At 41.7% G+C, this 27119-nt stretch overlaps 1 protein-coding gene and 1 non-coding gene across 4 annotated transcripts in view; both read left to right on the top strand.

Annotated features, from left to right (window-relative positions):
• Positions 1 to 27119, top strand: part of wls (Wnt ligand secretion mediator) — a 112562-nt gene that overhangs the window by 43545 nt on the left and 41898 nt on the right. Inside the window, exon 1 of one of the 3 annotated variants that reach the window (XM_062978173.1) lies at positions 23107 to 23393. The exons of 1 other annotated variant lie outside the window; for it this stretch is intronic. In XM_062978173.1, coding sequence (XP_062834243.1) covers positions 23288 to 23393 — 106 coding nt within the window. In that variant the 5' untranslated portion in view covers positions 23107 to 23287. Of the gene's footprint in view, positions 1 to 23106; positions 23394 to 27119 lie in introns of those variants that run through there. One more of the 3 variants, XM_062978172.1, reaches the window with a different exon arrangement.
• Positions 10805 to 10888, top strand: mir5413 (microRNA mir-5413). Its single transcript, NR_130013.1, is given in 1 exon segment — positions 10805 to 10888. It is a non-coding gene; the product is annotated as a microRNA mir-5413 (primary transcript).

Consider the following 27119-nt stretch of genomic DNA (forward strand, 5'->3'; position numbering starts at 1 on the left):
AATATCTGGGCATATTACAGCTGGACAACAAGCATGAACATGTGAAAACTGTGGTCAGCAAAGAATACACACAAAGGGTCAGAAAAATTCTCAAAAGCAAGCTCAATGGAGGCAACACCATCAAGGCCATAAACACCTGGGCCATACCTGTCATAAGATATACTGCTGGCATCATAAACTGGACACAGATGGAACTGGACAATTTGGACAGAAAAACAAGAAAACTCATGACCATTCATCATTCACTGCACCCTCGCAGTGATGTTGACCGGCTATATCTGCCTAGAAGATCAGGGGGCAGAGGACTCTTGCAAGTAAAACAAGCAGTCAAAGAAGAAGAACATGCCCTGGCAGAATATGTAAAGCAAAGTGAAGAACCTGCTTTGATTGAAGTCAAAAATCAGAAACTCCTCAAAGCACAGCAGACAAAAAACCAGTACAAGAAAGCCACACTACAAACTAGAGCTGACAGCTGGCACAACAAAACACTGCATGGAAAGTTCCTTGACAAAATTGAAGGAAAAGCTGATAAGGAGAAGACCTGGCTCTGGCTCACGAATGGGACCCTGAAGAAGGAGACAGAAGGCCTGATCCTTGCAGCCCAGGAGCAAGCCATCAGGACAAATGCAATTAAGGCCAAGATTGAAAAATCAGCTGATGACCCAAAATGCAGACTGTGCAAGGAAACCGACGAAACCATTGATCATATCCTCAGCTGCTGTAAGAAAATTGCACAGACAGACTACAAACAGAGGCATAACTCTGTGGCCCAAATGATTCATTGGAACTTATGCCTCAAGTACCACCTCCCTGCAGTAAAGAACTGGTGGGATCACAAACCTGCAAAGGTTGTGGAAAATGAACACGCAAAGATACTGTGGGACTTCCGAATCCAGACTGACAAAGTTCTGGAACACAACACACCAGACATCACAGTTGTAGAAAAGAACAAGGTTTGGATCATTGATGTTGCCATCCCAGGTGACAGTCGCATTGATGAAAAACAACAGGAAAAACTCAGCCGCTATCAGGACCTCAAGATTTAACTTCAAAGACTCTGGCAGAAACCAGTGCAGGTGGTCCCGGTGGTGATGGGCACACTGGGTGCCGTGCCAAAAGATCTCAGCCGGCATTTGGAAACAATAGACATTGACAAAATTACGATCTGCCAATTGCAAAAGGCCACCCTACTGGGATCTGCGTGCATCATCCGAAAATTCATCACACAGTCCTAGACACTTGGGAAGTGTTCGACTTGTGATTTTGTGAAACGAAATCCAGCATATCTATCTTGTTTGCTGTGTCATACAACGTCGTTGTGTCAATAATAATAATAAAGAGGGTTCGAAGAGACCCCTTGGGCCATTTAGTCCAACCCCCTTCTGCCTCTGTGCACCAAAAGCACAAGCAAAGCATCCCTGACAGATGGCCACCCAGCCTCAATGTTAATAATAATAATAATAATAATAATAATAATAATAATAATAATAATAATAATAATACAGGGTTTTGGAACACAATACTCCTGACCTCACAATCGTGTTAAAAAACAAAGTATAGATTGTCGATGTTGCAATCCCGGGTGACAGCAGGATTGAGGAGAAACAACTGGAAAAGCTGACACGATATGAGGATTTAAAGATCGAATTACAAAGACTCTGGCACAAGCCAGTCAAGGTGGTCCCAGTGGTGATCAGCACACTGGGCGCAGTGCCTAAAGGTCTTGGCCTGCACTTAAACACAATTGGTGCTGACAAAATTACCATCTGCCAGCTGCAGAAAGCCACCTTACTGGGATCTGCACGCATTATTCGCCGATACATCACACAGTCCTAGACACTTGGGAAGTGTCCGACGTGTGATCCAGTACAACAGCCAGCAGAGTGTCTGCTGTAGACTCATCTTGTTGTGTTTCTAATAATAATAATAATAATAATAATAATAATAATAATAATAATAATAATAATAATAATAATAATGGGTTGTAAGAGAAGAAGAGACCTCTTGGGTCATTTAGCCCAACCCCCTTCTGCCCTTGTGCCGTGGGGGCCGGATAAATGGCTTTGATGGGCCGCATCCAGCCCCCGGGCCTTAGTTTGGGGACCCCTGGTCTAAAGTAAAGGTGAGTAGATTAACCATATAAATAGTGGACGATGTTATTGGAATATAGTGTGATGCTGTGGATCTATTCCAATTCTGCTGTTCCTTTCCAATCTGATGTTGCATCTTTGAATTCTAAGAAGCAGGCTGTTAAGTTTTTAAGGCATTTTTATTTATCTAAGAAATGATCTCAGTGATTTTCCTCTTCTTCTGGTTATGTGTAATGTGCTCATTTGTGCATTACTTGAATCGTCCTCAGGTAAGCTTAACACTATGAACTCATAGCAAGAGAAGCATTTGTTCACCAGGAATTGCCAGAGGCAACTCTGCAGGGATCTTGCCAATTGAAGTGGAATGTAATGGAATACAAGAATTGTGAGAACTCTGCAAGATAGCTCTTAAAATGTAGCTGTTGCTTTACTGAAGCATATAAGATACATTATATAGAAATGTAGGCTTGAACTATTTCTGAACAAGGGTCACCTGTGGTTTCTTTGCAGCACTTAGAAATCTTCCTTCAGTAAAGTGGGTCAGAAGGCTTTCCCCCAATTTGATGTGGAAGATTCTTCCTCTTTTGTCTGCCTTTCTGTATGGTTTTGTACTTTTTCAGAATACCAGCCAGGCTCAGCAGAGAGCCTCTAGTTTAGGAAAAGAACATTTTGAACCTCTGAAAAAAGAGGATAATGCGACAAAATGAAATCATCTGTACAGTTTTAACCTTTGCTCTTATACCTAGTGATACCAGCAGTTTTCTTTTCAGTATGCTACACAGCTCTATTTTGCTGTATCCAAAAAGCCCATGGACCATTCAAAATATCAAATTCTTTAGTCTGTAACAACAGGAGTCTTTTAAATGGGACTATTTTGCTCGAACATTTTTATCATAAAATATGACTTATTCATTCTTCAGGCTGGCTGATAAAACTATTTTAAAAGTACAGTCTGAACATACATACAGTACGGAAGGAGCATAAACAAACCGGAATCCCCAGCTGCATTACACAGAAAGAAATCTGATCCACAGGGGGAAAAAACGTGAATCCCAGAAGATATAAACGTGTAGTATTTCTGCTGGTATGTACATGGTTACTGTAGTTCTCAAGTTTATCTCAAACATCCAAATAACACTTGTGTTAACTGGAACTGTTTTCTGATAGTTTTCAGCGATAGCTGCAACAGTTTATTCCCAGCCTTATGTGAATTTCTTTTTCATTCTGTCATATATGAGAACAAAAAAAATCTTTCACTTCTCTTTTTAAAAAGAATATTTATAGTGCATCAGTAAAATAGCACTTTTGCACCAGATCTGGCAAAACCTAAAGGGTATAATGAGAGTCCCAGGCCAGTCACCATCTTGGACATTAATTACTATAGGAAAACTCCGGGTGCAGACTTTTCTGAGATGTTTAATGTAACACCTGGAACTTACTTTAATGCATAGAACAAAGAACAAGTGAGTTCCTCAAGACACTTCATGCGTCTGGACATTTTGCAGCCAAATCAGAGTTTACTTTTATTGCTACTCAGTGTACTTTTCACCCCTTCAATAAGTAAAAAAAATAAAATAAAATAAATCAAATCTCCCTTATTATTATAAAACCAGAAAGATTTCAAGAACAGAAGACTGGCTATACACAGGTTCAAATTTAATCTAGTTTTCTGTCGACTTCTGGTGACCCTATGCATTTCATAAGGTTTTCTTAGGCAAGGAATACTCGGATGTGTTTTTTGCAGTTCCTTTCTCTGAAATATATATACAGCAGCTGGTATTTGTGGGGGCTAGCTCATCCAAGGACTAATCAGAATTGACCCTGATAAAATAAGATGAAACATGTACTTTTAGGGTATTTCAACTCTTCTCTTTAAAATTGTGATGACTAAAATCTTCATCTAGGGGCCGGGCTGTGGTGCAGGCTGGTTAGCATCCAGCTGCAATAAATCACTCTGACCAAGAGGTCATGAGTTCGAGGCCAGCCCCTGTCGGTGTGAGCACCCGACAATTAAAAATAAAATATAGCCCCTGCTCGTTGCTAACCTAAGCAACCTGAAAGATAGTTGCATCTATCAAGTAGAAAATTTAGGCACCACTTATATGTGAGGAGGCTAATTTATGACACCATAAAAAAAATCATCTAGCCGCCGTTGGAATAAGGAAGTTGCCGTAGCAGTGGATGATGAAGCAGCTGCTCCCCCTGTGGCCGGAATCAAGCATACCCTCAGGAAACTGGAAACTGGGAGCTGGAAAAGGTTTAAATTGCCTCTGCGTCTTTCTCTGTCTCTGTTCTATGTTATATGGCATTGAATGTTTGCCTTATATGTGTACAATGTGATCCGCTCCGAGTCCCCTTCAGGGTGAGAAGGGCGGAATATAAATACTGCAAATAAATAAATAAATAAAATCTAATGGAGGACAATAATTAAATGTAAAGAATTTTATAACTGTATTAAAACTAGAAGATCCTATTGGATTTTCTTTTTGATATCTGCAGATGACATAATTATATAAATGGTTTGCTGTTACAGTGCAATAGCTGTTCAGTTGTGACCTGTTAAGATTTTGAAGTCGCTTTACAGTTGTATTCCTGCATGGCGATTGTGTCCAAAGGTTTCTCCTCTACTTTCTTGTAGTATACAATAAATGAACTAACTCTTCAAAATAAACTGACAGCTTATTAAATTTCCCACCACACAAAAAGCCAACCAGCAGTGACGTCCTATGGAGTCCTGAGTCACTCAGGACCTGGTCCTAGCCAGACAGTTTCTGAACCAGTCAGGAGCTGGCACGGGTTTCTTGAATAGCTGTCAAACGAAATTAAAATTATTTGCAATTGTGGTATTCCAGTACTTTGGAGTTTTTTCTCTGTTGACATCCTCTCTGGCAATTGAGAATAAACTCTAACTTAGTCTTCTGACTGAGACATGCTGGGGGCCCCGAACCCATGATTTAATCAGAGTTCAAATCACTCAACAGTAGCACTGTGATATTGTGCCATAATAGGATACATATAATGATGGAGAAGGAAGGGCAAATGAATCATCAAAATGTAATATAAATGTGTAAATATAATAATATACATATAGCCTAACAGTAGTGTGAAAATTTAGCAATTTCACCACTGTAGTTTTATTTATATGGGTACAGTACCGAGACGGTCGCCTTGGTGGATATCCTCCGCAGAGAACTGGACCGGGGAAGTGTGACCCTGCTGGTTCTCTTGGACATCTCAGCTGCTTTTGATACCATCGACCATGGTATCCTTCTGGGACAGCTCTCTGGAATGGGCCTTGGGGGCATGGATTTGCTGTGGCTCCAGTCCTTCCTGGAAGGCCGTTCCCAGTTGGTGAAGCTGGGAGACACCTGCTCAGACCCCTGGCCATTGACCTGTGGGGTCCCACAAGGTTCTATTTTGTCCCCCATGCTCTATAACATCTACATGAAACCGCTGGGTGAGATCATCCAGAGTTTTGGAGTTTGGTGCCATCTCTATGCGGATGACACCCAACTCTACTACTCTTTTCCATCGAAATCCAAGGAAGCCCCTCGGATACTGGACCAGTGCTTGGCCGCTGTGTTGACCTGGATGAGGGCGAACAGCTGAGGCTCAATCCTAACAAGACAAAAGTTCTCCAGGTCAGTCGAATGTCTGATCGGGACATAGGGTGGCTACCTGTGCTCGACAGGGTCGCACTCCCCCTGAAGACACAGGTCTGCAGCTTGAGAGTCCTCCTGGACTCAGCGCTAATGCTTGAAGCTCAGATCTTGGCAGTGGCTGGGAGGGCCTTTGCACAGCTAAAACTCATGCGCCAGCTGCGACTGTACTTTGTGAAATCAGATCTGGCAATGGTGGTCCATGCCTTGGTTGCCTCTGGACTGGATTATTGCAACAGTCTCTACGTGGGGCTGCCCTTGAAGACGGCCCAGAAACTACAGCATTCAGCAGCCAGATTATTAACTGGAGCGAATTCCAGGGAGCGGTGAACCCCCACTGTTCAAGGAGCTCCATTGGCTGCCGTTTATTTTCTGAACCCAATTCAAGGTGCAGGTAATCACCTACAAAGCAATGGTTTGGGACCCACCTACCTTCGTGACCGCATTTCCCCCTATGAACCTGCACGGCCTCTCCTATTGTCAGGGGAGGCTCTTCTCTTACTCCCACCACCTTCACAATCGTGGTTGGTGAGGACGGAGAGGGCCTTCTCCTTGGTGGCCCCCTGGCTCTGGAACTCTCTCCCCAGGGAGATCAGGCAAGCCTTACCCTCCTAACTTTTAGAAAGAGCCTAAAAACTTGGCTCTTCGAACAGGCCTTTGATGAATGATCCTTGCCCTCATGTAAGGGTTCATCCTGGTGATTGATAACATCTCTTTTGCACTTTATTTTACCCCTTTAGTTGGAAATAGTTCCTATGTTTACCTCATCCCAAGCCCCTTACCAATAATAATATCCCTGGGTTACTTACTTCTTTCTCTAGTTTACATTCTTCACTATACACTTTCTTTGGCCCAGGTCATTTTTTATGAACTTCTTCGGGTTTTTTATTAAACCAGGTTTTATCTTAATGTGATTTTATTATGTTTATTGATCTGTTTTTAAATTGATGTGTTTTTATTACTATGTCTGTGACCACTTGGGCTTGGCCCCATGTAAGCCACCCCAAGTCCCTTTGGGGAGAAGGAGGCGGGGTATAAAAATAAAGTTGTTATATTATGACACAGCAAACAAGATAGATATGCTGGATTTCGTTTCACAAAATCACACGTCGAACACTTCCCAAGTGTCTAGGACTGTGTTATGTATTTTCGGATGATGCGCGCAGATCCCAGCAGGGTGGCCTTTTGCAGTTGACAGATCGTAATTTTGTCAATGTCTATTGTTTCCAAATGCCAGCTGAGATCTTTTGGCACGGCATCCAGTGTGCCCATCACCACCGGGACCACCTGCACTGGTTTCTGGCAGAGTCTTTGAAGTTCAATCTTGAGGTCCTGATAGCGGCTGAGTTTTTCCTGTTGTTTTTCGTCAATGCGACTGTCACCTGGGATGGCAACATCAATGATCCAAACCTTTTTCTTTTCCACAACTGTGATGTCTGGTGTGTTGTGTTCCAGAACTTTGTCAGTCTGGATTCGGAAGTCCCACAATATCTTTGCGTGCTCATTTTCCAATACTTTTGTGATTTCACCAGTTCTTTACTGCTGGGAGGTGGTACTTGAGGCATAAGTTCCAATGAATCATTTGGGCCACATAGTTGTGCCTCTGTTTGTAGTCTGTCTGTGCAATTTTCTTACAGCAGCTGAGGATATGATCAATGGTTTCGTCGGTTTCCTTGCACAGTCTGCATTTTGGGTCATCAGCTGATTTTTCGATCTTGGCCTTAATTGCATTTATTCTGATGGCTTGCTCCTGGGCTGCAAGGATCAGGCCTTCTGTCTCCTTCTTCAGTGTCCCATTCGTGAGCCATAGCCAGGTCTTCTCCTTATCAGCTTTTCCTTCAATTTTGTCAAGGAACTTTCCATGCAATGTTTTGTTGTGCCAGCTGTCAGCTCTAGTTTGTAGTGCGGTTTTCTTTTTTTTGTCTACTGTGCTTTGAGAAGTTTCTGATTTTTGACTTCAATCAAAGCAGGTTCTTCACTTTGCTTTACATATTCTGCCAGGGCATGTTCTTCTTCTTTGACTGCTTGTTTTACTTGTAAGAGTCCTCTGCCACCTGATCTTCTAGGCAGATATAGCCAGTCAACATCACTGCGAGAGTGCAGTGAATGATGTATGGTCATGAGTTTTCTTGTTTTTCTGTCCAAATTGTCCAGTTCCGCCTGTGTCCAGTTTATAATGCCAGCAGTATATCTTATGACAAGTATGGCCCCCATAGGTGCCACCTTGTCCCCCCACCCCCCCCCCCCGTAGGTGCCACCTTGTCGTGGCGGGGGGGCTTAACTGCTCCCATGATGCTAAGAGCTGTGCTGGCGGTAGTGTAACTACCGGCAGGTCCAACCAAGCCAGAGAGGTCTCAGCTGAGGAACTAAGAGCACCTAACCCATTAGCATTATGGAGAATCAAACCAAAACGAAGTCTATACTGGCTCGGTCGTCGCCCAAGATAAAAAGGACTGCGGTGGATGCTGCTGATTCTGGACATCCATCGACAAGTGGGCTACGGAATCAAAATACAAATGAACAGTCACAGAAGTGGCAGAAATATACAATGCCAGAAAACCGCACTATTATTATTATTATTATTATTATTATTATTATTATTATTTGCAAGCAAAAGTTTATTAGGAAGATAATGGAATTAAAAGAGAGAACATAGAAAGCTGTGGGGCTTTAAGAGCAAAGAATAAAATATGGGTGAGATGTGAAGAGTTATAAACAGATTTGTTTAACACATTGGTTTTAGAGCTTGCTTTTGGCACAAAAAATAATAGATAACCAGAGGTGGGGGAGATGGGATGGAATATATGCAAAAATTATTGTTTGCTTCCCAAAAGGAGAAATTATTCATTGTTGCACATGGGAATTAAGTGAAGTTTTGTATCCTTACTTCATGCACTTGACTCTACTAATATGTAACCCTGTATAATCACAATCTATATTCTGCTTACCTAGATCTATTATTTTAGCACTGGTTGCTGGCTATTTACTCTCTGTATGTTTGGCCCCCAGGGGGTTGCAAAAAATCTGCAAATTCCTGCACCATCACACTGCCAATACTTAGCACTATTCATTTACTCACAGCAGGAAAAGGACGGAATAATTGGAATGGGGAAGTTGTGAATTCTGGAGAGCTCTTTCTTTCTGCTGCACAGCTGGTGGCAGATGATGGTGCGACATGAAAGCAGCCCTGTCACTATCAATCTTTGTTACTTATGCTGCTACATTCCAGAGAGGGAATTAGCTTCATTGAGTAACTCTACACCATTCTCCTGTCCTGGAGTATACGGTACTTGGGGAGAATTCAACTTGTCTTGAGTTCACAAGTTATCCTTTGAGTTCTGGGCCCTGTCAAATCTCTAACCCTAGTTGTGAGATGTATTTGTCTGCTCATAATAATACCACCAATGAAAATATACTTGAATTTAACGTAATTTTTGAGAGAGCAGTTTGGATGTAAGCCAATTAAATATAACAGGATTTTCTATGAGTAAATATGTGTGTGAAATTTTACAGAAGAAATAATTAGCAAGCAGTAAAGTACTTCTTAGTGAGATAGAAAACAAGTTCCTATGCTTTTTATTCATTATATTTGCCAATATGGGTAATTAAAAGAGTGTAATGTACTACAAGCTCACCCATATTGGCTTCATGGATGAGTCTGAAGATCTACAAAATATGTTTTCCATACCATAGTGTCAATTATTTCTTACCTCTACATTAATCCCATCAATTTAAATAATCAGGCAACTTAATATATGCATTTGATGGTCCACTTAGGGCTGTCACCCACAAGTAGTTTAAGTCCCACTTATTTTGATTGATCCAGATAGGAACTAGTCAAGAACTTGGAGTTTTATAAAGTGAAATATAACCATTAAGACTTGGGGAATGCAACTTCCGTCCTACGATCAGTTTGTTTATAGCATGGAGTGATGGAGGTTTTCCATCTACTAAAAGGCAACAGTTCACAGTATTAACATTTCTAAAACTGCCAAGCCCTTTACAAAAGTTTAATAGTTGCGAGTTCCCGCTATATAGAGTGCATCTGGTTCTTCCCACAGAGGTTCCTTTTCCTTTGATGAAACATTACTTATTTTTCAAATATTTGCAGTGGTGTTCCTTTTGCTCCTTTGTTTTTACTCTCACTGTCTTAAGCAAGAAATTGTTCTATAAATGGTAAAAATCTGAATATTTCTGTTAAGGTTTCATCAGGATTTACAACCCTTAATTAAACATTTCCAGTCTGTTTTTCTTATATGCAGCTATCTTATTTAGTGCATATAGGTGGGGTGAGGGAGGGAGGAACTCAGACACTCTAAATGTGCCTTTCATTACAACCAGTAATTTTTTTAGCCATGCAATTCAGCTGTGCATAATGCTGATGTTCTCCAGTCATATTATTTGCCCAGAGCCAGACTCCATAAGCCAGGCATCTTGCTTGATCAACTCCATTAGGGATTTATCATTATTATTATTTTTACTTTATGCATTAGCTTATTTCACAGGAGCATGCCATAGTCATGACAATAACCTCATACGTTTTGTAGTTAAATGCCTTTTTATAAAAACAACTTAGGCATTTTGTTTAATTTCCATGAAAGCTGTTTTGTTTGAAATAAAGAAAATCTCAAAAATTTGAATGTATTGTTCACTGTAGTAATTTAGCTGCATATTTTAATGGTCAAATTAATTTTTCTTTCATTTTATCAGAATAATATATCATTCAAGAATGGGTCATAGTTACATATGATTCAGATATTAATCTATTTAATGGCATTTATTTAACTTTAGACCACATTTTTCTAACTATAGCTGGATCTACACTGTCATATAATACAGTTTGAATTTGCATTATATGGTTACTTCAGACCCATATACTCTATGCTGGCCATAGAATGTAGATTCAAACTGTATTATATGGTAGTGTAGATCCAACCCATTTCAAAAGAGATTTGTCCCTTAATAAGGGGTCCGAAAGGTAACATGTTAGGTTTTTTAACAGGTTGTTGTGTTACGCTGATTAACGCTGAAGGATCTGCTGTTGAACAAGCACCAGAAACATGATCAGAAATAGTTTTACCATTGCATTGGAGATGGAATTTTTTCTAATGCAACGGTAGAACTATTCCTGATCATGTACCTGTATTTCAAGAGTAAATATGAAAGCTGTATCAATGATCCATGAGGCAGAATTCTCAGATGAAAATGAATTCAATAGGTGTTATTTCCAGTTAACATCTTGAATCAAAATCTATGAGTTGATCTGGAAGTAAACCTTATTGAGTTCTGTGTGACTCAAATATCTGTGTAAGAATGCAATTTGTGTCTCTCTGCAGAGTCATCACATCTATATACATAACCTATACACATAATAAAAGTGAAAAATATGTATGTGTGTATGTGGAGGAGGTGTCTACTTATACAGACAGCCTCCCACCTCTACAAACAGCTATAGTTCCCACTAAGCAGGATACACCAATGGCCCTCCCTCCTTTGACATGCAGGTTATAGTGGGCACTATGAACATGTAGCCTAAATCCTGCCCGTGTCCTCCACAAACACCATTCTGCCCCCCCCCCCCAAGTGAAGGCTTTCATGCTGGGACAATTTCATCCTAGATGTTCTGTTTTTCCTCCAGAATTGATACATCATGGTTCCTTAATTTGCATGACCCCCACCCACTACCTCTACCTTAACCCTTTCCTACTCTTTCTTTTGGCACACGGTTAACAGAGTAATTGATCAGCAACTGAACAAGCGGTTTAGGGAGAATTCACCATGATTTACGAGAGTTGTATTTGACCTACATCCAGAGAGCACTGGACCAACGATGGATCTGGACCAAACTTGCCATGGGTAATGGGACTTGCAGTACCTTCACTGATACTGTAACTGATACTGTAACCCCCACTGACAATGGACTGGGACCAAACTTGGCACAAAGAAGCCCCATGTCCAACTTCTCAGGTTGTCAGTGTAGGAGAAACAAGTCATATAAGGCTGAATGGAGGGGTCAAGTAGATTACTATGAAAACCTATTTGAAATAATAACCTGAAACTTTTTATTGGATTGAGAAAGTTATTTGAGAAGTGAATGTACGTTTATTGTGTCCTACTCAAAACAGTTAACAATCTGGCAGTATTTATAAGCAGCCTTTCTGGACCATGTCCTCATAACACGAAGATCAAAATATAAGCATAGAAAATGATAATATAATGAAGTAATACAATGCCAAAATACAAAAACCTTAAAGTATAATTCCGCCAATGTAAAAACTGTTTCCAGAACAACAATATTTTTTAAAGTTTTAGCAGTTTAGCAAATGTTATGAAGGAAGAAGTGGGGTATGACTCAAGGCTTTGCATGAATCACAAAGTTTTCTTAAACCCCTCCCAATTGCAAAATAATTTTTGTTTGCTTGATTTGGGCTATGTTGACATTTGTTGCAGACATCTTGAAATAAGAAATGGAGAACAACTCCCCAAGCTGTTTTGTAGTTTGCTGTCAGATGTCCATCCACGGGCAATTATATGTATTAGGTTTCTTCACTGGCCACTTTTGAGCATGCAATGAAGAGAGAATTTATTTATTTCTTTTTTAAATGTAATGTCATAGTTTCCACATCATCAACTAATGTGTGGGTGTGTATTATGTTTGGAGACACAAAGGATTTGTGGGAGGGAAGTGGGATGACTTGGGAATTAGTGTGGAACTAATATATTTCCTGGACATGAGTTTTCCAAGGTTTTAAGATGATGTTTTGGCTCTGCTCTCTAAAAATGTTTGAACTGTAGATATTCAAGACAATTATTAAGTAGCCATTTTCATTTGTATGTAATCCACCTCTCCTAACTATGAAAATCAGTTACTTGCTTCAGTCTTCTTATTATTTCATCTGCTTAATTGCAGACACATAATTTGATCCAGAAACTCCAGATATGGGAGTTTCAAGGGGCCTAGTTGAAGGGAACCAAGCGCTACAAAGTGAGCAAGGAACCATCATTCAAACTTCATTTTAGACATTAGAAGGTGCTCTTCAGCAAAAGCCTATGGTAAATTTTGAGAAAATGTGCAAATTAATTCCAATTATATTTATTTCTTCTTCATGGCCTCTATGGGCCACACAAACGGGTTTACCTGTGTCTGTGCAGTACATCATTCAGAACCATCTAGATTAGAGCTATTAGGTTTTGGCCAGCACATCACATCAGCATGCTTCCTATCTAAACCTTAGTTTCCTTTGATCTGCCTCAGCATTAAAAGGATCATTCCCTAGAGAAGTGGTTCCCAACTTTTTTTTTTTTTTTTTTGACCAGGGACCACTTTGACCAAAAGGGTTATGAATCAGTTTTTGGTCAACTTTTGGTTTGGTTTGGTTTGGTTTGGATAGACCACTTTAGCTCTCATTTCTGATACAGAACATGTGCCATCCAGTAGTCACCATCTGCTTGCCCACTGAAAACCATATTTAACAATCTAGAGTTGATGTGGTCTATCCAATGTAATTTTCTGAATCAACACCCTAAATAACCCCAGGAACAAGCCTAAAAACGAAAACACCAAGGCGCCCCCGCTTCCAAGCACCATATGGAACAGCTCCGCTCAGGGAGAGGGAGGAGGAGGAGAAGAAGCTTGTTGTCGTGCCTTTCGTGGGTAGTCAGCCTCTCCCTTCCTGACATCTCCATTACCTCGGCACTATAAGAGGGTTTTGTGAGACCAGTCGCTCTTGTTGCAACTGGTGTGGTAATGGTGAGGCCGCCGATCATATTTTAGTTCTTGGGGACCACTGGTGGTCCACGGACCACAGGTTGGGAACCACTGCCCTAGAGCTATTGGTCACTCTTTTTTATCCTATCTGGTTTTTTTACTTTGGCTTTGTTTACTTTGATTATCAGTATTTAAATCAAATTTGTCATTTCTGGTTTGACTGTTGTTGGTTTAACATGGGACCTCTTCATATTTACCTCTTTTTTTTTGGCGGTGCAATGGGGTTTTTCTTCTTCAGCCACAGAGCACAATAGCTGCCATCACACCTCAGAGAACTACTTTTGGGGTGGCTCTGTGACTGAACTGCCACTGCCTCCGAAAAAATTGTGGTGGCGGACAACAGCGGGCCCTCCGTCTTTCCATTAGAAGATATGGGTTGAGCTGCTGCAAACAGGCTTCCCCCCATGTGATGAGGCAGGGGGAAAGCTGCGACGAAGTGGGGTGTGGGGCAACAGGTTCTTACACCCCCTACATGAGCGCTGCCAGGACACGACAAGACTGCATCATTCAGACAGCTTGTGTGACAAGGTCACTTGTTTCAATTGCATTTAGGATAAAGTATTGTACACTCTGAGCTGGCCCAGAATAAAGGGTCAGTGTAGATGTGTCTGTAGTTCCATAACTGAGGCACTACTCTTGAGAACAGTCTGTCACTTGTGCTAGATTCCCTAGTGTACCAGTGGTAGGGAAGGTGGTTGTGCAAGTACTTGGTCTGTCTGTAAGTCATTTACACACAGTAACACTTGTAGTAATGCCTTGGATTGGGCCCAGCAGTTCATCAGCAGCCAGTGCTGAGATTTCAGAACCAGTGTAATATACGTCCTATGTGATCTGTAATATTTTTCCCTCTAGCATTGACTGTTCTGTCTTCACTACATTTCCATTTGGTCTGGCTCAGTCGAAGCAGTGATACAAATAATCCAGCATGTCTCTGTATTTGGAGCTTGGGTGAGATAACTGTCTGTGGCTTAATTGAGGCGAGAGTGAGATAACGTTAGTGTGCTGGAAGAATCCGCCAGAAGAGGTAAAGAGCAAAATTCATATTGGCAGCTGAGATAGAGCAAAATGCACAAAGCCCTGGAATGGATTGTTCATATTCTTAGCAGCAGGGGGTGTTCACATCATTATCCTTCAAGACCACCTCTTTCCTCACAGGGCATTTATTTCTGTCAGCAGAGAAATGCATTTCAAACCTTCCCAAACAAATGCATCCCCACACTGTGAAATCCCATAACACTTACTGATATGAGTTCTGTTAAGGCTATATTATTATGAAAGGTATCAATCTTGAAAAGGTGGAAGTGTCTGGAAACTCATTTTAGTCCTTTTTTACTGTACCAGAAAATTAGAGAGAATTTAAAAGATGAAAATGGCAATTTTTGCCTCACATACTTCATTCAGCCTGTTTAATAGAGGGATTAAGTGATGAGGTCTGTTTTCTGTTTTACTGTCGAATCCATTGATAATATTCAACCCAGCATCTAAAGGGGTTAAAGTTAGAATTTTTAATTAATACATGATTGAAAATGAGACTGTCTTACATCATCCTTTTGTATGTTAAATTACTATTCTTAAAGAGCCAATCCCAGGTTTCATTGTGAGTTTCACTATTAACTATAGCTGATAAGTAGATAGTTAGATTTTGTGAGTATCTCTCCCCTTGAACCCTGAAATCCATTTACAATGTTGTCGAACACGATACCCCTTCCTAGCAATTATTTATAGTTTCTCCAAGAGCATAAGAATAAAAATATAATTATTATATTATTGTTTATTCATTGAGTTGCTTCCGACTCTTTGTGACCTCATGGACCAGCCCACGCCAGAGCTCCCTGTCAGCTGTTGCCACCCCCAGCTCCTTCAAGGTCAAACCAGTCACTTCAAGGATAACATCCATCCATCTTGCCCTTGGTCGGGCCCTCTTTCTTTTTCCTTCCATTTTCCCCAGCATCATTCTCTTCTCCAAGCTTTCCTGTCTTCTCATGATGTGGCCAAAATACTCCATCTTTGCCTCTAATATCCTTCCCTCCAGTGAGCAGCTGGGCATTATTTCCTGGAGTATGGATATTATATAATTATATAATTCTTATATCTTTAAAAAATATTTTCTGGACTTCCACAAGAAGGATATCGAAAACAGACCACCAGCAGCAACTCCTCTACAAGTTATATTGTTTCAACGCTTCAATACACTGTATATTTTATTTCAACTTTCTGCCTACCTTGTATCCTTTAGTATGATTTCTATCCCATACAAACACACACAATGTGTATGATTTGTGTCAGAATATAACCAGACGAGTTTCAGAGGATTTCACCTTTCAGCCACCTCGCCCAGGCATTTCCCGGACAAGGGAGGCTGGGCTGGCCCCCTGGCAAAGATGATAATCAAGATCCATTGTGTAGACATTTTCCATGCCTGATCTGATAAAACCAGCCAACGTTTGTTCAGACAAGTATCTAACTTGGGCTGAGAGATTGCTGACTGCTGAAACAGAAACTTCAAATATATGGACTCCTTTATTTCAAATTGAAGGCTTTGTATTTATGGCTCAGGCAGGTTTATATATGCAGAGGCTCACAATAGTCTTAAGTATCCAATGACAGTATCTTAAGCATCCAATTTGGGTGGAAATCCAGGCAAGAAATACAGATACCCCTCTCTTACAATTCCTCAGGCCTTCAGATATCAGTACCATCACTGGGTGCAAGACAGATATGATCTAAGAATGTGTTTTAATTTTTTTTAGAGGAGCAAATTAAGTTTGAATTTCAGATTTTTAGGGTGGGGTGCATTTGATCTCTCATCCCTACAGCTTCTTGGAGTATGAATATGAGTCCTTTGCAATCATCAACTCGCAGTTAAAGGATTTCCTGCCCAGCCCATATTTGACTCACCAAAAATATTGCCATAAGACGCTCCAAGAATCTCTAGCAAACAATGTGAAGCAGTGGGCAGTGTTTTGAATAACTGTGAAACAGTGCATTTTAAAGTGAGAAGGGCATCTGGAAGTTTTCCTGCGTATGAATAAGAGTTGACATCTCATCACTGCCCACCTTTTTAACAATATAAACATTAGCAGTGATAGTATTTCCCTGATGTGAAAAATGTCTGCTGATTTTTTCAGCTCTAGTTGTAGTTAATTGAACAAAAGCAGAATCCAGCAATGTCCAGTTAGCAACTTAATGCAGGGATTTTAATGATATTTGCAGCACAAAACATATTGTCAATACTTTTCTTGGCAAGTACCAACAACATTTATGCAGACTGAATTTTTAAATGAACTAGATGAAAAAAAAAGAATAGCCTGTTTTTCTTTTTGTGTTTTTTAAAAGAATTATGGTCAACAACAACAACAAAACATGGCTGAGCAGTAGTAAAGGTAAAGGTTTTCCCTGACATTAGGTTTAGTCGTGCCCGACTCTGGGAGGTAGTGCTCATCTCCATTTCTAAGCCAAAGAACCTGCGTTGTCCATAGACACCTCCAAGGTCATGTGGCCGACATGACTGCATGGAGCGCCGCTACCTTCTTGACAGAGCGATACCTATTGATCTACTCATATTTGCATGTTTCTGAACTGCTAGGTTGGCAGAAGCTGGGGCTAACAGCGGGAGCTCACTCTACTCCCCGAATTTGAACTGCAATTTTCAGTCAGCAAGTTCAGCAGCTCAGCAGTTTAACCCGCTGCATCATCAGGAGCTCCAGCTGAGCTGTACCAATATCAAATCAACAAAAATGCCACAGGTTACAAAGTTTTGAGTTTTCCAAAGATTTTCATCATAAGTGGACCATATAAATAGGCAATGGGAGAGATAGAAAAGTCCAAACATTAGGTCGGATATTATAATCTTGAGGTATGGACTTCAATTGAACCTCAGGATGGAAAATACAGACTGAATTTCTCAGATTCAGTTTTCATTTTCTGCTTTGGGAGTGGGTTAGCCACAAATGTCTGACCAATGTTTTGGGTTTTTCTGCCTCCCTTCCCTCCATCTGAGTGTAAGAGGTTTATGGAATATTCTGGAGTATTTTGCTGTATTTGTATTGGTCCTGACTGGTATTTCCAAGTAAAAATAAAGCATAGCTGGGTTTCCAAACTGTAGTATTGGCAAAATCCATTAAAAGACCAAATTACTTGGAAAGATCAGTTTTAATCAGTCACTATTAACAATATCTCCAGACTTTCAATAAAATTAGACAAATGAAGAGGTGGGACTGGAAGGATCCTTTCTGATTTAATTTAGTCATGTTTTGAAAGAGTGCTGTGCCTCAAACATCCTTCCTCCTGAAGTGACTACTTTCCTCCATTGTTGCCCAAATGGAAACTTCACAGTAGAACAAAGAATGTGTTTTTTTAAATGTTTGGATGGCTAAGCCTAAAATGTCTGTGAGAGATGTAACATTAGTCTTGAGTTCTGAGAATCATAAACTTTCTATCAATTAGCTCTTCTGCTAAAAATGGTAAGTATGCGTGGCTCAGTTCCAAGCTCATTAATTCAGAACTTGATCCTATAGTGAGTAATCAGGTTTACTTCTTTATAAGACTGCTTTTTTTTCGTGTCAGGAGCAACCTGAGTTGCTTCTGGTGTGAGAGAATTGGCCGTCTGCAAGGACATTGCCCAGGGGACGCCCAGATGTTTTTTTGATGTTTTTACCATTCTTGTGGGAGGCTTCTCTCATGTCTCCGCATGGAGCTGGAGCTGATAGAGGGTATCCTTGAAGTGACTGGCTCGACCTTGAAGGAACTGGAGGCGATGACGGCCAACAGGGAGCTCTGGCGTGGACTGGTCCATGAGGTCACAAAGAGTCGAAAACGACTGAATGAGTGAGACAATGATGACAGTGTTATTTGGAGTAGATTTGCGAAGTTTCTGACTACAGTTTCAAATTAGGCTTACACTTGGTGAGAGGGAGAATGAGTGAATATTTTTGTGTGTCCCTTTAAGTCACTTGTTTTCTTGGAACTGACCATAAATTCCTATGCTGAACATATGCTTACAGGGACCCTATTCTATAGCACAATATTTTACTGTATTTGCATCTGGTTTGATTGTATATGTTATAGCAAATGTTGGTATTAGTCTGTATGCAACCAGAACATTTTTGGATGGAAAAGTGCATAATAAATATACAGTAGAGTCTCACTTATCCAACACTCGCTTATCCAACATTCTGGATTATCCAACACATTTTTGTAGTCAATGTTTTCAATACATCGTGATATTTTGGTGCTAAATTCGTAAATACAGTAATTACTATATAGCATTACTGTGTATTGAACTACTTTTTCTATCAAATTTGTTGTATAACATGATGTTTTGGTGCTTAATTTGTAATATCGTAACCTGATTTGATGTTTAATAGGCTTTTCCTTAATCTCTCCTTATTATCCAACATATCTGCTTATCCAACATTTTGGCGGTCCGTTTACGTTGGATAAGTGAGACTCTACTGTATTGATAATAGTTCTGTACCTTGATGGGCAGCCTTTGCCAAGATTTTACATAGTTGTGATAGTGCTCATGATAATGTCAAGTATTGTAGTGCACTCCATGTCATTTTTACTTATAGATCATAAGGGGAATCTATCACAAGGATTTATTGTCCTGATTTGTTCAGAGGGGGATTGCCTTTTGCCTTCCTCTGAGGATGAGACATTGTACTCAAGTGAAGGGCTTCTTAAACATTTTTTCCACTTGGAACTCCTTTTGCCTAAGAAATTTTTATGTGACCCCGGATATATACGTACAGTATATAAAGTACTTACAAAAATCAAACATAGACTGATAAAAAAAATCAGTATTTGAAAAGCCTGCTAAACAAGATGGGTTTCCTTTTGGTGTGGTACAACTGAAGCATTTTCTGTAGGGTCCACTGTAAACACTGCACTTTGTTCCTAAAGCCTTCAGAAGCTTTTTACTATGGCCAATTTTTTTTTTAGATATTAAGCTAAGAGAATCTCAGTTGGGATCAGGATTCAGTTTAAGAAACAGTGATTTGGTGTATTGTTGGGTAGCTTTTACATACTTGAACGTCTTGCAACTTGGGGGGGGGCGGTGTGTGTGCAGAAACTCTGGAATAACTTTGTAATAAATTACATTATTTTCAAATCAGCTCACATTCTCAGTATATATAAGGGCCCAAATGAATTATTTTGGGGGCATTTTGTCTGGAGACAAGAGCAGGTGCTTCTTTTACTCCATGGTCTTCAAATCTGTAGATAGTGGGACCAAAGGAACAGAGTGTTTTAAAACAACAGACCCAATTTCAAAGCAGTGCATTTCACAATGGCAACAATTACACAATGACAACAAGCACACAAAAATGGTTTGGTGAGTTATCAGTTTTTATTAACCATTTTGAGCCATAAACAATTCTAAAACAGTAACATTGCAAAATGGAAAATATTTCATTACGTTTTTGGGTTCTCCATCTTGTGAATGACTGAGGCCAGGGGCTGTTTGCGCACTGGGGGAAGCATCTGGTTGCAATAATTTGAAACTCTTTTTGGTGGCAGCAGCAGTTCAGCCACAGAGCCGCCTCAGAAGTAGATCTCCAGGGTGTGATGGGAGCCATCAGGCTCCATGGTTGAAGTTACAAATTCCCATCGCTGCCGCCAAAAATAGGCAAGTGTGAAGAGGTCCTAAGAGTGCACTTTTAGTTGCTGTGTGTTGCATTAGTCAGCAAATACTTTTTTTGGTTTCAGGGTTTTGAAAATGGAGATGTGCATTAGATTCAATGATGCTTTCAACTCAAGCAAATACAAGTATTTTTTAAAAATATACGTGAACGATTTTCTTGAGAAATTTTGTGTCCTTATACATTCCCATATGTTTCTCTCTCTTAGAAAGGGTTGGTTTAGTCTCCAGTTTGCAAGTAAAACTGAATTACTTAGGCGATCCCTCATTGTCCAAGTATGATGGCCTTCTTGGCAGTGGATACATAGGTGATGGTAGAGCCCTATTCTTGATACACAGTGAGAACATCCGTTTGCAGCTGGAAGTTGGTCCTGGTCAGGGTTGGCTTGATGTGCCTTCCTCTTGGCACATTTCTTCCATTCGCTCTCCATTTGTGCCTTTTCTATGCCAGTTTTTGAGATTAGCTTTAAGCCCTTCTTTAAATCTCTGTTCCTGTCCACCAACATTCCATTTTCTGTTCTTAAATTGGGAGTATTGTAACTGCTTTGGGAGATGGTAGTCAGGTATTCGGACAACGTGGCCAGTCCAGCGGAGTTGATGGCATAGGAGCATCACTTCAGTGCTGGTGGTCTTTGCTTCTTCCAGCACACTATTATTTGTTCACCTGCCTTCCCAAGAGATTTGCAGGATTTTTCAGAGGCAATGCTAATGGAATCGTTCCAGGATTTGAGTGTGATATCTGTAGACCAGTGAGTCTCAACCTGTGGGTCTCCAGGTATTTTGGCCTACAACTCCCAGAAATCCCAGCCAGTTTACCAGCTGTTAGGATTTCTGGGAGTTTAAAGACAAAACACCTGGGGACCCACAGGTTGAGAACCACTGTTGTAGACAGTAAATGTTTTGCAGGCATATAGCAGGGTTGGGAGGACAATAGCTTTATAAACAAGCACCTTGATATCCCTATGGATGTCCTGATCCTCAAACACTCTTTGCTTGATTTGGAAAAATGCTGCACTTGCAGAGCTCAGGCAGTGTTGTATTTCAGTGTCAATGTTGACTTTTATGGAGAGGTGGCTGCCAAGGTAGTGGAAGTGGTCAACATTTTCTAACATTACACCATTAAGCTGTATTCCTGGCATTGCAGAGGAATTGGCTGGTGACTGCTGGAAGAGCACTTTGGTTTGGGCTGGGCTATGGCACAGCTGGTAAATCACCAGCAGTAACAAGATCTACCAACTGAAAGTGGCCAGTTCAAAGCCCAGTCAGGGTGAGCGCCCAACCTCAAGCCCAGCTCACTGTTTACCTAAGCAGTTCGAAAACAGCTTATAAGCTGTAAGTAGAGAAATTAGGTACCGCAAATTGCGGGGGAGGTATTTTACGACATCATAAAGAACAAGACCAGAAATGCGGTGACCAAGAGGAAGATGGAAGGAGGAAGTCCTGGTGGCTCTTTGTCATAGAGAATGAAGCAACAGCACCTCCTGTGACTGAATCTGAGCACAACCTCAACCTCCAGGGCACCAAAAAACTGGACTTCAAGACTACATACCTCCTTCTGTTTGTCTTACTCTTTTCTGTCCTGTCTCCAAATGGCATTGAATGTTTGTTGTGTACGTGTACTGTGATCTGAGTCCCCTTGGGGAGATAGGGCAGAATATAAATAAATAAATAAAGTGTTGTTATTATTATTATTATTATTATTTTCTCGATGTTTAATGGGAAGCCGAGCTTCTCCTATGCTTCTGCAAAGGTGTTTAGAGGGGCTTGAATTACTGTGTCACGAAAACGATACACCTCTAAAAAGTGTGCCACCAACATGAAGTTTCCTGCATGTCAGGAGGTTGGACTAGATGTGGTCTCTTCCAAATTTATTTTTTGTATATTGCTAATCTGTTTAACTGTTTTAGTTGCCCATGTTTTAATCCTTTGTATTGTATATTGGCATTGGATTCTGCCAGATTGTGAGCCGCCCTGAGTCCCTTTGGGTGAGAAGGGCGGGATAGAAATGATGGAAATAAATAAATAAATAAATAAAATGTGTGATAAAATGTTTGGAAAGCTCCGCCTTGGAGTTCCACAGCAGTCTTCAATCCCATGGATGGGAAGGCGAAGTACAATCCGAGGGGTTCCGTGGGCTCTTTTTCAAGGCATCCTTCTGTCCTCCTTCCTTCCTTTCAGGGCTCAAGTAGGAGCCCCCAGATGGCGTAGTGGACTAAGTGACTTGAAGGTTGGGTTGCTGACCTGAAAGCTGCCAGGTTCGAATCCCACCCGGGGAGAGTGCGGATGAGGTCCCTCTATCAGCTCCAGCTCCATGCGGGGACATGAGAGAAGCCTCCCACAAGGATGGTAAAGGTAAAGGTTTCCCCTGACGTTAAGTCCAGTCATGTCTGACTCTGGGGGTTGGTCTTCATCTCCATTTCTACGGTGTCTGTAGACGCCTCCAAGGTCATGTGGCCGGAGCGGTACTTATTATCTACTCACATTGGCATATTTTCGAACTGCTAGGTTGGCAGAAGCTGGAGCTAACAGCAGGCGCTCACTCCGCTCCCGGGATTTGAACCTGGGACCTTTCCTTCTGCAAGTTCAGCAGCTCAGTGCTTTAACACACTTCGCCACCGGGGCTCCTTTTACAAGGATAGTAAAAACATCAAAACATCTGGGCGTCTGCTGGGCAACGTCCTTGCAGACGGCCAATTCTCTCACTCCAGAAGCGACTCAAGTTGCTCCTGACACGAAAAAAAAGGGGGCTCAACTCTCCAAGGTCCCTGAGGCACCCTCCCGGAGTGGCGTCCTTTCCCAGTTGTTCTGCCAGAGCCTTTCCCTGGGCTTGGAGAGCGGGGCGCCGATTGCGGCTGCAGGGCTCAGTCGGAGAGGGAGAGGGAGGGGAGGGAGAGGGAGGGGAGGGGGGAGGGGGCGGGCCTCTCTCCTTGAGGCCCCTCCCTCCGCCTTGAAAGCGGCCACATGCGGCGCCGCTTGGCCACAATCTCAGCTCCGGGCCGAGGAGGGCTTTTCTGGGCAATCACTGCTGAGCCACGGCTGCCGCCGCTTCCTCCTCCTCCATCCCTTGCAGCCTCAACTTTTGCAGGAAGGGAGACTGAGAGCCGAGGCTACTGCTTCTTCTTCTGCCAACATGGCTGGGGCAATTATCGAGAACATGAGCACCAAGAAGCTCTGCATTGTCGGGGCGACCCTGCTGGTGTTCCAAGTCGTCGCCTTTCTGGTGGGAGGTCTGATCGGTAAGCCTTCCCCGGGGAACTTTCCCTTCCTCCTCTCCCTCTTGTTGGGCCACTCGCTTTCGTCTCCTTCCTCCGGTGATCTAATGAGCCTGGCTTTGTAGCTGCAGCGAGAGCCCTCTTTGTGCCGCCCCTGCTCCAGGGAAGGAGGAGAAAAGTTTGCGGGTGGCTCTCTTTTGCGGGGAAAAGAGAAAAGAGAGCCCTCGAAGCATGGCGACTTGGCTCCTGCGAGGAAGCTCGGCGTTGGAAAGTTGAGCTTCCTTGCCTTTCCTTCCCCCTCCTCCTTTCTTTCCAGTTCCAAGATCTACTCTCCTCCTTTCTCCCCCCCCCCCCCACTTTCTCCCAATAACAACAATAATAGGAACCGCTCCAGCCCACGAAAGGAATGTTTGTGTGCTTTGTGCCTCACTTCGCGGTGTTTTGCGGCTCTCTTTCTCTCTGGGTTTTTTGTTCGGCTGCCTCTCTTTAGGTTGCATTTCAGGCAGCAAAGGCGGGGAAAGGGTTGGAGCAGAAAGAAGGGAAGGAAGGAAAGGAAGAAAAAGAAAGAGAGGCAGCGAGGGAGGAGAGTTGGGCTGCAGAGTTTGGAACGCAATTTCCCCCTCTTCCCCTTCCTCCATTCTTCCCTCTCCCAACATTTTCGCCGCTGCTGTTTGTTAAACTTGGCATAGGTTTGCCTCCCAAGCTGAGCATTTTTTTAAACATTGGGAGGGGCCCTTATTTTTTGTTCTTTTTTAATGCTCTTCTCCTCCAATATACTCCCGTTCCATGGTTCTGGAAAGATCACTTGCAGAGATCCCTGGAAAAGGGTTTTTATTTGAAAGCCACTGAAATCCACAAGCATGGGGACAATTTCAGCAGAAAGGAGGAAACCATGAAAATGAACAAAATCTGGCTACCACTTTTTTTTAAAAAAAACCCTCTAAAATCAGGACAGTAAATAAAGAACAAATCTCTGAAAACAGGGGAATTCCTGACATGAAACAATCAGGGGCAGCTAACACCTCCCAACAAAGAATTGCCCCAGGCAGGAAGCAGACAGGCCTTGAAGCTGCAAGGTTTTTCAGTGCTAATCAAGAAGATTAATTGCAGCATTCAATTTTCCAAGGTCCAGTTACTGCAACAATTTCCCCAAACTTCTATTGTTTTGTGTTCAGGTAGAACTAAATAATACTGCACGCTGCTTTGCCTTTTATTTCCAAAGTTCCCAACCTTGAGGCTTACTCCTGCGTTAGCCTGCTCCTCCCTTGTTTCAAGCTTCTACAAGTGTCCTCCATCGGCTGTTCCAAAATGTGTGCCTATTGTTCTGCTATCTCTGTGCTCACCATCCTTGCTTGACACCTTATAAGCAAATGATAGGTCCCAGGAGCTACTCCTTGCTTTGCTTCACAAATGGGCAGATCTGTCCCTTGTTTTATTTATTAAGAAGCAGCACTTAAACTGCCAGTTGCATTCACATAATGTGCCCATTCAAAGCTGCTGCCAAACAGAGAGAACAAAAACCTTCCCAGATAAACCCTTCATGACTTTCTTTAGGACCAACCTTTTCAGAATGCAGTCGATCAAGTATGAGGGTTGTGTGGCCCTCCAGATGTTATTGTACTGCCACTTTTTTCTAGAGCTTCTGGGAATTATAGGGAGATTCTAAACCAGGGGTCCCCAAACTTTTTATATAGGGGGCCAGTTCACGGCCCCGCAGGCCATTGGAGGGCCAGACAATAGTTTTACAAAAATTGTGAACACATTCCTATGCACATTGCTCATACCTTATTTTGAAGTAAGCAAACAAAATGGGAACAAATACAGCCTCAATAATCATCATCATCATATCATCACCATTATCATAATAAAAATAATAAAGAAGGTTGGAAGAGACCCCTTGGGCCATTTAATCCAACCCCTTTCTGCCTTTGTGCTCCAAAAGCACAAGCAAAGCACCCCTGACAGATGGCCTCCCAGCTTCAATATTGTTAATAATAATAATAATATTACACAGTCCTAAACACTTGGGAGGTGTTCGACTTGTGATTTTGTGATATGAAATCCAGCATATCTATCTTGTTTGCTGTGTTATACTGTGTCAATAATAATAATAATAATAGTAATAAAGAGGGTTGGAAGCAACCCCTTGGCCCATTTAGTCCAACCCCCTTCTGCCTTTGTGCACCAAAAGCACTAGCAAAGCACCCCTTAATAATTAATTATTAAATAAATAATAATAATAATTAAAGTACCATTATAAACAAGCAAAGCTTTGGAAGGTACACACGCGCCTTCCTCAACAGAAGAGGAGGGAGCCGCCACTGTGGGGGCCGGATAAATGGCTTTGATGGGCCGCATGTGGCCCCCGGGCCTTAGTTTGGGGACCCCTATTCTAAACCATACCTGTTCTAACCCCTTCTGTAGAGAAGTGCTTCTTGGATTATCTGATGGAGAAGGTTGGCAGTTATTTTTTTCCACTGTGCTCGGGACAAAGGCCATATTTGTGCCCATTGGGTACAATCATTTCTTTCTTGGGAATTTTCTAGTAACCAGCAGTTACTTCTTCAGACAACACTTCAAGTAGCACTGCCTACAGTGAAAGAGAATAGGAGAAATTTCTAGAAAGCTAGTCTTCCAAAGTTTGCTGAGTACAGTGGCCCTTTGGTAGCAGTTGGAGGCTTCTACTAGGACCCCTGTAATACAAAAATCTGTGGGTACCTCTCCCCCTTGGCCTTCAGAAAGAAAACAAAGACACGGTTGTGGGACCAAGCTTTTGGCCAGTAAAGCAGTGCAGTGCAATAAATAAATAGGGAATATGTGCAATTGATAATTAAAATGGCCCCGGTCTACGATTTTGGATTATGTGATTTTAATGTTTATATTAGGTGTTTTTAATTCTATGTTTTCATGTCTAAATGTTGGTTTGCTTTGGTTTTACATGTATGTTAGGCATTGAATTTTGCCAATATGTTTTAAACCACTTTGAATCCCCATAGGGGTAAGAAAAGCGGTATATAAATACAGTAAATAAATAAATGAATAAATAAAATCTCATTATATACAGCAGGGGTCCTCAAACTACGGCCCGGGGGCCACATGCGGCCTATCATAGCCATTTATCCAGCCCCTGCGGTGGAAGTTCCCTCCTCTTCTGCCAATTATTATTTTATTAATTATTAAGGGGTGCTTTGCTCGTGCTTTTGGTGCACAAAGGCAGAAGGGGGTTGGACTAAATGGCCCAAAGGGTCTCTTCCAACCCCCTGTATTAATTTTATGATGATGATGATGATGATGATTATTAACATTGAAGCTGTATTTGTTCCCATTTGGGTTTTTTTTACATCAAAATAAGATATGTGCAATGTGCATAGGAATTTGTTCATAGTTTTTAAAAAAAATATAGTCCGGCCCTCCAACAGTCGGAGGGACCGTGAACTGGCCCCCTGTTTAAAAAGTTTGGGACCCCTGATATACAGTGTCAAATTGCCACCCCTTATATCTGTGGTTCCCAACATAGGGATATCAAGGTGCTTGTTTATAAAGCTATTGTCCTCCCAACCCTGCTATGTGCCTGCAAAACATGGACCGTCTACAGCAGTGGTTCTTAACCTGTGGGCCTCCAGGTGTTTTGGACTTCAACTCCCAGAAATCCCAGCCAGTTTACCAGCTGTTAGGAACTGTGGGAGTTGAAGTCTAAAACACCTGGAGGCCCAAAAGTTGGGAACCACTGTCTTATATAAAATGGCAAAA

Source organism: Anolis carolinensis, chromosome 4 (genome assembly GCF_035594765.1).
Source record: "Anolis carolinensis isolate JA03-04 chromosome 4, rAnoCar3.1.pri, whole genome shotgun sequence".
NCBI lineage: Eukaryota > Metazoa > Chordata > Lepidosauria > Squamata > Dactyloidae > Anolis > Anolis carolinensis.